We start from the raw sequence: 12538 nt of genomic DNA, 5'->3' as shown, positions 1-12538 counted from the left end.
TGATCTAAGTCGAACATGACCCTTTCTCTTCAATATACATACTGCGAAGACGGGAAGTGTTGGTAACGAGGAACGGAAGTCAGTGTCTTTCGTCTGGGGTATTATACGCGCAAAACAAGTCAAGGAATCAGAATTACCTGGCTCAGTCATTCTAGTCCAGTTCTGGCTGATGACGTCACCTAGCAAAAGAACGACTACATTATATGCTTCGGAGCTGTTAAGTTTAGTTGTTACTCTGGGAACCACCGGTAAAGTTGTACAGTCTATGATCGAATGAATAGGAGGCTGTATGTGATTGCGTGTGGAGTTTACTTTTTATTGAAGAAGAGGTCGGGAGGGGGGGGGTAGGTAAACTTGGCAACACTTTGTTTGTAATTTTCTGTTGTTGCAAACAATAGAGACGGTATCCAAGTTTTCAAGGTAACCAATATGTTGGATAGTGTACCCGTTGTAGTTCTGCAGTTAGGTACGGACGATGATTGCTAAATTGCGTTTGTTTGCTGCACACTTTGACAGAAAGGTGACGCTACCAGCCCCATTGGCTAAGCAAGAACATCTTTCACGAGGATTATCGCCGCTCTCTGAGATGAAGTGCAGCATAACCGTTTGGACATTCATACTCTAAGGATACGACATACATTTACTTCAATTGTTTATTTTTTCTGCACTTGTTCTTTATGTTGTGTTTTAAATCGAGTCGTCAACTTCTGCTGCTCGTAACAGGGCTGGCAACTACGAGCATCGTTTTCTTTTTTGGCTACCAAAGCAACGAAGTGTTCCACAAGATACTTCCCCCGTCCGAAGAGGTAAGTGCTAACATTAGGCTGTGTACTTGGAAAGCGCTCTGAACTCTCAAGAGACTTTATTTAGCATCTTATACGTGTGGATGACACAAGATAAAAATGTTATCTAGTACTGGTATGGTTTCGGTGGGGAGGGGTATAGGGAAAATTCGGGTAGGTGCTAGAAGACTTTAAAGACGTGTGACTTTCAGATCTCAACTTCTGTAAGTGATTAGTGATAAAGCTATAAAAAATACACAAGTTGTTATTCTCCTGTATTTAGCTACTTGACTTTCTACAAGTAGACAATTAAATGAACAATCTTAAAGAAACTTAACGGAAACAGACTCACGTGCTTTGCTTCTAAAGTTTATGACCCTTGCATAACACACTCAATAGAATGTAGGATTGTTCCATTCTTTGTATTTTGAGGGATCGTCTACTATAGGCTAATTACAATTAAAATTGATCCGATCATGATGGTGAAACTACATAGATTCATAAAACTGATGAGTTTTATTTACTGAAATTGGTAAGACATAATGTTTTTCCTCCACCCCCAAGACGTTTTTGATTCCGTTTATTGTAGAAACGCACTGGTTCATCATTATAATGAATATTATGCATCCTGATATTGCTTCAAGTAACTGCATTCTAGGGGGCGGGGATTTTTCTCTCCCTCAGCTGGCAATTACTCAAATTTCTCGGCAACTTCTTGCAAGAATATTTTATAAATAACATAGTAATCTTTAAACGTAATGTGTGTTTGTTTTTATTTTGTAGTAGACTTTGAACCTCATATAGAACTTAAGCTATCAATGTACATATGAGTTGATTTTGAGAGTTTTCCATACATGAGCTAATATTTTATAGAATATCTCAGTGACGTACGCACTATTTCTTTTCTGAGTGCAATGCGGGGTGATCTAGATTTTATTAGTTTTTATTTATTTATCGGTAGGAAAAAGAGCATCGACTGAACAATATGCATTCAGCTTAAGAATTTTTATTAACGTAACTACTGTCAATTTGTATTAAAATTAACCTATTAAGGTTTTATTATTTATCCTAAAGTTTTTCGCTCTGACCTTTGATGGGAGCGATCTGCTTCCTGGATCAGCAATAGCGGAATCAAGTAGCGAGGGTTCTATTATCTACCAAAATTCGTTTCTTTTCTCAAATATATTGCGAAATTATCAACTGATTTTGATAAATAATATGAAAAACGGTGCCGCGGTCACCTAGAGATGACTAAGCATTTCCACCCCCCCCCCCCTTCCTTTCCAAAAAATAAAGCGGTCTGAGCTGATAAACTACTGTGTTCCCTGTGAAAAGTAGTACTGTATAATTTGATTCGGATATCCCCTTCCACTTGATCTCTTTTATATATCAGCTGATCAAGTGGAAGTAGAAACAAAGCTATCAAGCTAAATTGACTTGGAATGTAACTAGAAAGAGATTCTGGAATTTTAGTCCCTATTTCCCTTATTGTTCTTTTGATTTTTACCTTGCCCCATACATTCCTGGCATCCATAATTTAAATGCTGAATTGAGATGAAATAAGTCTTCAAATAGCTATTAGTTATTTTTATGTTAACAATAATATGCTGACAAATAGTTGCAATTCTGCATTGCCGAATCCGTGCTGATGTCGGTGCCGTAGTTGATCAACGAAAGGTCATTAACAGTCAAGTCTGTCTTACTTAAGACAGTTGTTAATGTCCCTCTAGATCTCTTTTTGAAACGCTTGCCATTTAAAAAAAAAAAAAAAAAAGCAAACATTGGCTCAACGAGTTATTGCAATACGCTTTCTATGTTTTTTGCAGAGACATTGGAAAATAAACCGTTGTTCCTGTGAGGTTAAGTGAGCCGCAATCTCCATCTAAAATATCGAGAAAATTTTGCGGATGGAAAGATCTGCGCATCTCGTGTGGGATGCAAATAATCTTTTATAAGATTTTTCTTCTGAAGACGAGTCGGTTAATCTCATTCGGTGGTAACGGTTCCCCACCCGGGATTTTTTTTCTCGCAAAACCGGCTGGAGAAAACACGAATTAAGTCTTGTATCATGACCACAGCAGTTCCAACGGTTCCACCCACACTCTTCCGCACAGTCCGCTGTTTTAGATGTCGAACGTTTTTGACAAAAGTTTTGCTTTTAGCTTACTTCGATGACATTCACGAACAACAGCGAGCAGATTATTCGTTTCTCCATCTTTATAAATAACATACGCTTGCAACGTGTCCGACTTTCGCTCTTGTGCGCTTAGCGATCTCGGTGGAATCTCACCATTGAAACTTTATATGTTTAGCGATCACGCATGCCTCTCTTATTGAAACTGAAAGGAAATGAGGTTTCGAGGATGGTGTCATATATATTGTAACTCCTCTTTATTTCCAAAAGGGAGTAAGCGGAGCTCCTTTAGTCCTAACATTTAAGAGCGGAAGTGGGCAGCCTTCACTGATAGTGAACGAACTCAAGCTATCAATGGCCCAAAACTCTTAGAGGTGGCTGGAGAGTACAGGAAGATAACTGAGACCCATTTAGTGCCTTAAACCCTAACATTCATATTGTCTGTAATAATATGAATTCCACGGACGATATTTTGAAACGCTGGAGTTAAGAATCCAACTTTCCGGAGAAAGCTTTATTTGGCAGTGCAGAAATCGATTATCTTGGACCCAACTGAAGGGAGAACTAGAATATAAACCTAAATAACAAGCTTTAGCACTATGGAAGCGAGTATTTCCAAGAGGGCTAGAAGCACCAAAAACAATCAAATTTAACAGTTAATTATATTTATATTTTTGCTTATTATGTAGCAAACATTTCACCTTCCTTAATCTTTCGACAATACTAGCTCCTGAGACAAGATTAAATTTCTCTTCTTGGCAGTAGCACAAATACATCGCCCTCTAAATATCTTGATGTCCTTTTCTGTTCAAGATACTTCTCATCTGTTCAGTTGCTAAATCTATTCGAATCCCATATTCGCAAGTATTGTTTTCACATATGAAGATTGTGCATCGAAAACCTTTTGTAAAGTGTTGATACTATCTAAGTTGATCGATTGATTGATGGTCCTCTCTCACTCCAAACAGACTTTCTCTTAGGCGTTTTATTTCCTTTTGTTTGCCTTTTCTATGAGTATTTTTGTAGGCAATGTTCAACCGGACTGGTTTTCACAATTTTTTCACTTTCTACTAAATCGATAAAACCACATTAGCAGCTGCTGGTATGCATCCATTTACAGTCCATCTTCTCACCTTTTTTCTTTCATCCCGTTTAGCTCTGGAATATTTATTATACACTATATACACCAACCAAGTGTTACGGCATCTGGCTATTCAAGATTGCCCTTGGTAAGTTTTGATTTTATTTTACTACTAGTCCACGACGGATATGCTTCACTTTTGCAATATATTGTGCATGGAATTAATATAAAAAAGCGTTTAAATTAGATTACACCAGTTCTGTCGAATGTTATCATACGGCACATTTTCATACCTATTATTATTCGTGACACCTCCAAGGAGTCCGTAGACTCATCGCGGGAGCACACCCACTGCACATCTCTCCACCTTCACCACTACAATCATCTACATCAACGCCATCCACTGCCCACTACTACCACCACTAGTATTTTTTGTCTGTAAATTGCGTGTGTTCTGAAGGGCCGATTTATAACTATACGGGGACCTATCCAAAATCGTCTCGAGAAAATTATTTAGAAGCAAATTTTAAACTGAACCATTTCTTACTGGTATTATTTGCACTGTCGGTGCCAGGTTATTTTGCGCCCCAGGCAAAGTTTACAAGTGCGCCCCTTATTTCATAAACTAAAATGTTTCTAATTGACATTAAACAAAATAAAATTGTCTTTCAGGTTAAATTAATAGGGCTTTTTTATTTTCTTTTTTAATTAATTTAAAAAATCTCTGTTATAATTCATTTACAAAAATAAAGTTATAAAATACCAAAATTTAATATTTTAAAACGTTAAAATATTTTAAAACGTTAACGTTTTAAAATATTTATCTTAACTGAATTTTAAATAGCAGTAAGTTCAAATCATTTAGGTAAGGAACAAAAAAAAAAGAACCAAGAGTTAAATAGTAAAATAGTGTGAGGGATATGGAAAAAGAATCGATACCTAAATCATATATCACTATTTAATTTTGATATTTTAGTAAAGTATGAATAAAGCATAGCTTGAAGTTTTGCGCTCTAGGCGGTTGCCTAGTTTTCCTAAATGGTAGTGTCGGCCCTGATTGTTTGACATCTTATTTCGAAAATTGGACAATAAATAATACAATTAAGAAATTTACATTCAGTTTCATAAAAAAAAATCCAAATGTTTTAATTTAAAAAAAAAAAAAATATATATATATATATATATATATATATATATATATATATATATATATATATATATATATATATATATTATCGTGGGCGGAGTAAAAAGTTCAATTCGTTACGGCAGCTGTAAATCCTTTTCCGTGAGTGATTTTTTTTCTTCTTCTTTCATTTAGGCAACGTCTATGGCAGGTGTGTTCATTCTTCCTATTTTCCTGTTCCCTTTTACAAGTAAACTTGCATTTATTGTGCCGTTTTTTTCTTCTAGCATCTGTTCTGTTATTTTTTATTTCAGTCTTAGATTTCTATGGTTTTGCAATTGCACGTCTAACCACTGGCATGCAGACCACATTATTCGAAGAAGTAAAATTGCTTCATCCCCCCCCCCCCCCCCCCAACACACACACCAAAGTAACTACAGTACTTTCGTAAGTTACTCGCTGGTTCTGCATTATCAGAAGGATGGTGTTACATATTGCAAAAATAGAAAAATTACCAAACGTGGGGAACTTCAAGAGTACATTCAGATTAAATTCTAGTTTAAAGTGATTTTCATTTTGTTATACTCTTGAAGTTACCGTTGTTTTGTAATTATTTTCTCGTTTCTTAATTTATTTTTTAAACCGTTAATATAACCTGACGATGCAAGTCGAGTAACTTACGAAACCAGTGTTTATTATTATTATTTAACTAAATAAAGTTGCAATTTTACTCTTCAATAATGTGGCCTGCAAACCGGCGGTTTCGCGTGCATATGTTCTTTTTATATTTCATTGAGAAATTGTCCAAGTTTCACTTAATTTCGAATTTTTATTTTCATATTCATAGTAATACAGTGTGTGTTACTAATTGTTATTGAGGAATCTTAGTCCGCGCGGTTAGCCTAGTGGCTTTGCGCTTCGCAACCATATGCTTGGGGGAGTGTCCTAGGTTCGATTCCCGTCAACGACGTGAGGAACTTAAGGATCTGCCATAGCCAAGTTAGCCGGTCTTGGGCGTAGACAGCAGGGTTTTTTCTGACAGTTTGCAAGCAGGCCAATCGGTCCGAGGACACACGGATTACAGTCAGGAATACTGACCTAGCCATAGGTCTGATTCATCAGCCTATGCCGGTCCCGGAGCCCGGATAAAATTTTGGGGGGACTAGATGGTACCGGGAACGCTGTATCATCACACGGAATTTTAATTTATTTATTGAGGAATCTTGACTGAAAACACTATTCTATCTGTTAATTTATGGTACATTATATAGTATTATAACATGGTGAGAAAGTGAACGAATGATGTATGCAATGGTAGTATAAACTACCAGAAGGGCCGCCCTAGATATGAAGGTCACATCAACATGCCCGGCTAAAGCGGAAGTAGGGGCATCAATAAACAGGATTAGCAAACCGCTTATGCGATGTAGAAATTAAACATTCAGAGGGGAAAAAAAAAATGTATCCAGACTGTCCACACCAGGAAAGGATTTGAAAGAACATATTAAGGATGGCAAGTTCGAACAATTGTTCCTTAAATCAACTAATTAGGAGAATTAGATAAATAAAATATAAAAATCGCATGAGTAATAAAAAAAAAAAAGTAAAGGCATGCACAAATTAAATAAATAAATATCACATTTCCAGTGGAGCAGAGTAAGACCCATAGCAGGCATAGGAATAATAATACACGAGGATTTTCCAAATGGAATCAAAGAATGTGTATACATTCGAAAGAATGCTGAGAATAAAAATAAAATTGGCAAATAAAAACTTAATTATAATCAGTGTCTATTATTATATTCCCGAAGAAGAAAAACCAAACAGAAACTGAAGAATTTTATGAAGAGTTCAGAGAGCTGTTAAAAATGCTGAGGAGCAAGATGCAAGGAATGAAAACAGTGCAATATATCATACTGCACTGTTTTACTAACAAAATCAGAAGTTCAGTAAAACAAGTGAAAATTCAAATAGAATAAGATTGCTTCAAATTTTGTACAGACAACAAATTTAGAATAAACGCTTTTATTAGAAGAGCAACCCAAACATAATAACGTGGAGAAATAACAAAGGACAAACGTGTATCATCTATTATATAACAACAAATAGAATTGGAAACACCAGATGAAATATTAGATATTAGCATAAGAATGCTTTACCAAAATAGAATAAAAAAAAAAAATCAGAAATGAGGAGTAATATGAAGAAGCAAACTGGAAAATGCAAAACAAGGCGGACTCCCTGATATACTGAAGTTAAAAGCACTATCAGAAAGGGGGAAAAAAGTATTTAATTAACATTCACAAGATAAGACTAATGTGGCCAAATATGAAGAGTATAAGAAATAACAAAATAAGACTCATAAAGCAAACATATTGGAAAGGTTACTCTAAACAGTTAGGATCCGACGTCAACAGAGCACAGAAACAAGTATGGAGAATGATCCAAAATCAAAGAAAAGAGATTTGTGAGATAGAGAACAAGAAAGAAAAAGAGAACAGTGGGAAAACTATTTTATCAAATTATATCAAGGTGAAAAAGAAAAAAAAAGAGTCAGAAATACTACAGGCAGAAAACACAGATGAAATTGAAGTCCAAAAGTTGTCGAAGAAAAAACCTATTGTCTATTAACCTAAAAATTCTTATCAAACAAGAATCAAGACGCAATTTTAACGATGAATAGGGAAGACAATGTATAGATGATAATTTGTAATGCAAATAATGGAAAATACAATAGAATTTAACAAACCACTATTTGTGTTTAAATGACTTAAAGCAGTGGTTCTCAACCTTTTTTTTTTTTTATGCTTCATGTACCCCTGAAGTATAGATATAGATATAATACTATAACACTATAGTTATAGTATAACAATGGAAATAAAATAAAACATATATACACAAATATTAAATTTTGTATTCATAAATTACATATATCGATAAACACAAAGAATGACATTAACAATTTAACCAACGTGTATAGACATGAACTACAGCGTCGCGTTTCGTCACTCAGTTCTCAGAAATTAATCAGTGTCAGTGTTGCCAATTAGCGACTTTTGAGCTCACAGCGTACCGCACGTTGAGAACCTCTAACTTAGAGAAAACTTTCGACAGATTCTGTCGGACACTGGTCAAAGATATATACACAAAATTGAGATATATATACACACTAAAATTGAATGTGTAATAGTATATCATAACACAAATACACATAATATCCCTATGAGGATAAAGATTAGACAAGACTGATCTTTGTCTTAATTTCAGAGATTATCAAATCTTTAAGTCCATGTTTAACCTAATTATAAACGAAATAATAAGAATTTAAGGAATGGAAATTAAATGGAATAAAAATCGAAGAAAATTTAAATTTGGTAGGAAATGCAGGCTAGTATTACTTGCAGAAAATGAACAAATGAATCAAAAACCATGGTAATTGCAAGAGAACTAAATTGGAAATTACTGGAACAAGTAAGAAATTTAAATATCTACGAAAAACTGAACAATGAAAATATAACACAGAACGAACTAAAAGATCAAATCTCCAAAAGATAATAAAATATCAGGGTGGAAAAAAATAAAGAACTAACAAAATAAATAAAAATAAGAATCTGTAAATCGGCGATCTGACCGACCACAATTAACGTACGTATGCGAAAGAATAGAAACTCAAAAATACAACAGATAAAGTACTTGGAAAATAAAAAAAACGCTCATAAAAATAGTTCAGAAAACAAAATTCGAGAGAATAACGAAAATGAAGGGGGCAATTACAACTCATATACGATTGGATAAAAAAAGAGAAGGTTTGATTTGGGGGAAGAAAAAATCAATCGGCAGACCACGAAAACGATGAATAGAGTCTATAGACTGCATGCGTATTCAAAATGAGGAAAACTGAAGCTTAAAACAAAAAAATAAGAAACATTATAATAACCAAAAACAATTTACGAAATTATAATTTATTATTATTAATAGAGACCTCCAGGGATTCAGAAAATCATCGAGGGGAGGCCACATACTACACGCATCAGCTGTCATACTCGTTCTTGAATATATATATAATTTCGTAAATTGTCTTCTGGTGTTGCCTTCTTGCAGATATTCTAGTCAAGGGTTTACATCTCATCATTGTATACTTACACGCCACTCCTTCAAAAAATGCGTTTGCGTGCTGATCTGACGGCTGAATTTCTGTAAAAAATTGAGATGAGCGTGCTTGCTCTTCAATAGACCGGATATACCCACAGTGTTGAGGAAACAACAGGCAGTCTCGTGCTAAAACTACTTGTTCAGATAATGATACCGAGAAACTTCTTCGTTCTATAAAATTGCCAAAGAGGCCAATTTGGTTTATATTTGAAACGTTTTTTTTTTATATTATTTTTATTTATTAAATTGTTTAATGCAATGTGGTGAGAAACTGAAATGAACAGCACCTTCTTCACAAATTTTATCTATTATTTTGACTGATATATATGCATGAAAGTAAGTTTACATTTTGTTTAAACATGACCATGATAAATAATTCAACAACTAAAGATTAAAAAAATGACTAATTCTGATATTAGCAATAGCTTGACACGCATCGTACTACACATTTCCAAGCTCACTATATTTTACAGCAATACAGACACATCACGAAACGACAAAACCAGTTGCATTAATCTATTAGTTTCTCCAATCACAACGTATTATTTTCCAAAACAGGCTTCATCACTTTCACTACAAGAAATAATACATAATAATTCCCAATTCTCATTAACCAACAAGGATAAAATGCAGTTTAGGCCAATCTTCCTGGACAAACTAACCGATAAATGCAAAAAAAAAAAAAAAATTCCGGTCGTTATGAACAAATTGCTCTCCCATTTGCAAACTGTTCTTCACAGCAACCAAACGTCTCTAAAGAAATACGAAAATAGCTTTCAAATTCAACTACCATGGAAAAAGCTGTTGTAATCAACCCCAAGAAGCGAGTAGCAAGCAGATGAACAAATTATGATAACGCTATGCTGACTTCGAAATAACATTTCCGTTTTCCAATGAACAAGCTGTGGATTCGAATTCCGTTCTGGTACGGATGTTTTGGTTTAGTAGATGAATATATTCACTCCTGTGTAAGACGCAGCATCCTGTTTACTGTAGATCTAAAACGAGTTGATAAAAGTGGCATATTTAGAAATTTTCATGGACGGGATTGCCATAAAAATAAATAAAATAATAATACAAAAAGTGAAGGGGAAACGCGATATCAAGTAGTGCTTCTACTTTGTTGTTTCACGATAGGAAGTTGTTCTCTCTGCTATGAAAATGCATAAAATTTCGAATGAATGATATAACTTTTTGATAGTCGCATAAACCGAATAGTGTAAACATCTTATGGTAAACCTACTGAGGACTAAAAGAAATCTTACTATAGATACCACTCACGGCAACTTTTTCGAGTTGCACTTCAGCCCTCCAGTAAGCTGGATGATAGCTCTTTCACCAGAGAATGCAAAGTACCCAGCACTTAAAAATATCCATGCCACAGTGGAATTCTGTATTGAAAAGAGATGTCGTCCACTTGGCCAAGCAGGCACCATGACGGAGAGCCATCATTATCATCATCGAGTTATTTTTATTTATGGTCAAACTAGTTTTGGAAGATCAAAGTCTGATAGGGTAGAAAAGAGTGGATTCCTCTTTAGATTTCCCCTACCAATGCCAAAATACCCGAATGTTCTGTATTTTCTCTGATTCTCTTCCTCCTACGACTAAATTCGATTCTTTTATAGCGCTGGAATGCTTCAACTTAAAGATCTCCCATAAAAAATGCCTTAAATACTCTCTCTTTTTCACACATATACTCATCCCAGTCACTTTCTCATATATGTGTTCTGTTTTTATCTTCACTTTCTTTAAGTATGTTTGTACACGTTTCTCAACCGAACTGGCCACCATCGATCTTTCCTTTCCCACTAAGTATGAATGAGACACTGCTGTTCAACATCCAAACACGTGAGCTTCAAACTTGCCGAACCAACTTCTTACCTTGCTCTATCATTCCATTTACTTCTGTTCTTTGGAACAGGCTTCTCTATTTCTTAAACAGCTGACTTTCAGCTGTTTAAGAAATATATCAATAAGTTTCTTTTTAATCACTTCCTCATACACGGCACTGTTGTGCTATAAGGTTTCAAAACCTGTTGTGTGTCGGGATGATCAGTATATAAGTTCATACGATGCTTTCTGTCAGAAACTTATTTCTTAATTTATCATTAATGACAGTCCTTGTACGTCCTATTTCTGCATGGCACGCTACTACTAATAACCTTTTTGACTTAGTATTAATAATCGCTTACTCCTTCGATGTTAAAAAAAAAAAAATGGGATGAAAGCAACGATCAGCTCATTTATAGGGGAAAGAAGAGGATCTACAAATCGTCGTCGTTACACCCCCCCCCTGATTCACCCTGTTTTTGATCTGTGTCAATAAACTTTCCAATGCCTTCCACTGTTAACTACAGCTTGACCTTCAACTGTTTTTAGCATTATAAGCTGCTTCATTTGTATATTTGATGTTACTCTTGAATATAGATAGCAATATAACTGAGTCTAAAATTACAGATAATTAATAAAAGAAATAAGATGCTGAATATGAGTTATTTTTGAACCTACAAACTACTTTTATTAATGAAGTATTGAAGTTTGCTATTGATAATAAAGCAACGCTAAAACTCTGAAAACAAACCATGGTGGACTCATTAAAGTGAACACTGGTATTGAAAATTTCTATAACGATACTTGCTGAAAACGTTTGTGAAACAAAACTATAAGAAAAAGCGTATATTCTATAGTTCTGTACGTTTTGTATTGAGAATTGTTGGAAAATAAATATTAAACGAGTTAAAATTTTAAATGTTACGTTTTTAACCATTTGTTACAATTTCTGAGGCATGTGATGATATGTCATTCTAGCTAAAATAAATTTGCGAATGCGTCTAGAAAAACAACAGTAAACATTGGCTCGCAGTTTCATATTTCACAGTTTCGCAGCGCAGTTTCAAAACCTACTTAATCAGTAAGTAGGTTTTGTTTAGTGTAATAATAATAATACCTAACAACACAGATTCTCATTATTCATAGCAACCTCCTTGTGAACTAAACTACACGTATCGAAGTGCGTCAGCTATTTCTAGTAAGTTTTGTGACTGATGCCTAGATACTGACCTTTTAAATGTAGTTTCTACATTTAAAGGTCATTTTTTTTAAGTGAGCAGACAAACTGAGCAGGAGAGATTAATCTCAAAATAGACTAGACTAAGAATTCGACCAGCGAAGTAACTCAGAATCACTTCATATTCGTTGGAAGATGAATAAACGTTTTTTTATTCGTACAGAGACGATGACATTTTTAACTTTGTCGTGGG

At 34.7% G+C, this 12538-nt stretch overlaps 1 protein-coding gene across 2 annotated transcripts in view; it reads left to right on the top strand.

The window, feature by feature from the left end:
* The first annotated feature begins 417 nt into the window (after nucleotides 1-417).
* The window catches only part of LOC150109444 (ribitol-5-phosphate transferase FKTN-like), a 171610-nt gene continuing 159489 nt past the window's right edge, over nucleotides 418-12538 (top strand). For both annotated transcript variants that reach the window (XR_016549824.1, XM_090408350.1), the window contains exon 1: nucleotides 418-806. Coding sequence is in view for 1 of the 2 variants with exons in the window: in XM_090408350.1 (XP_090264476.1) it covers nucleotides 678-806 (129 nt within the window). In the remaining variant the exon portion in view is untranslated. The remainder of the gene's footprint in view (nucleotides 807-12538) is intronic.

The sequence above is a fragment of the Typopeltis vanoorti genome, chromosome 2 (assembly GCF_054136105.1).
Source record: "Typopeltis vanoorti isolate ZY-2024b chromosome 2, IOZ_Tvanoo_1.0, whole genome shotgun sequence".
Taxonomy (NCBI): Eukaryota; Metazoa; Arthropoda; class Arachnida; order Uropygi; family Thelyphonidae; genus Typopeltis; species Typopeltis vanoorti.
The sequence above is the reverse complement of the archived record's forward strand: the minus strand, read 5'-3'. Positions and strand labels throughout refer to the sequence as shown.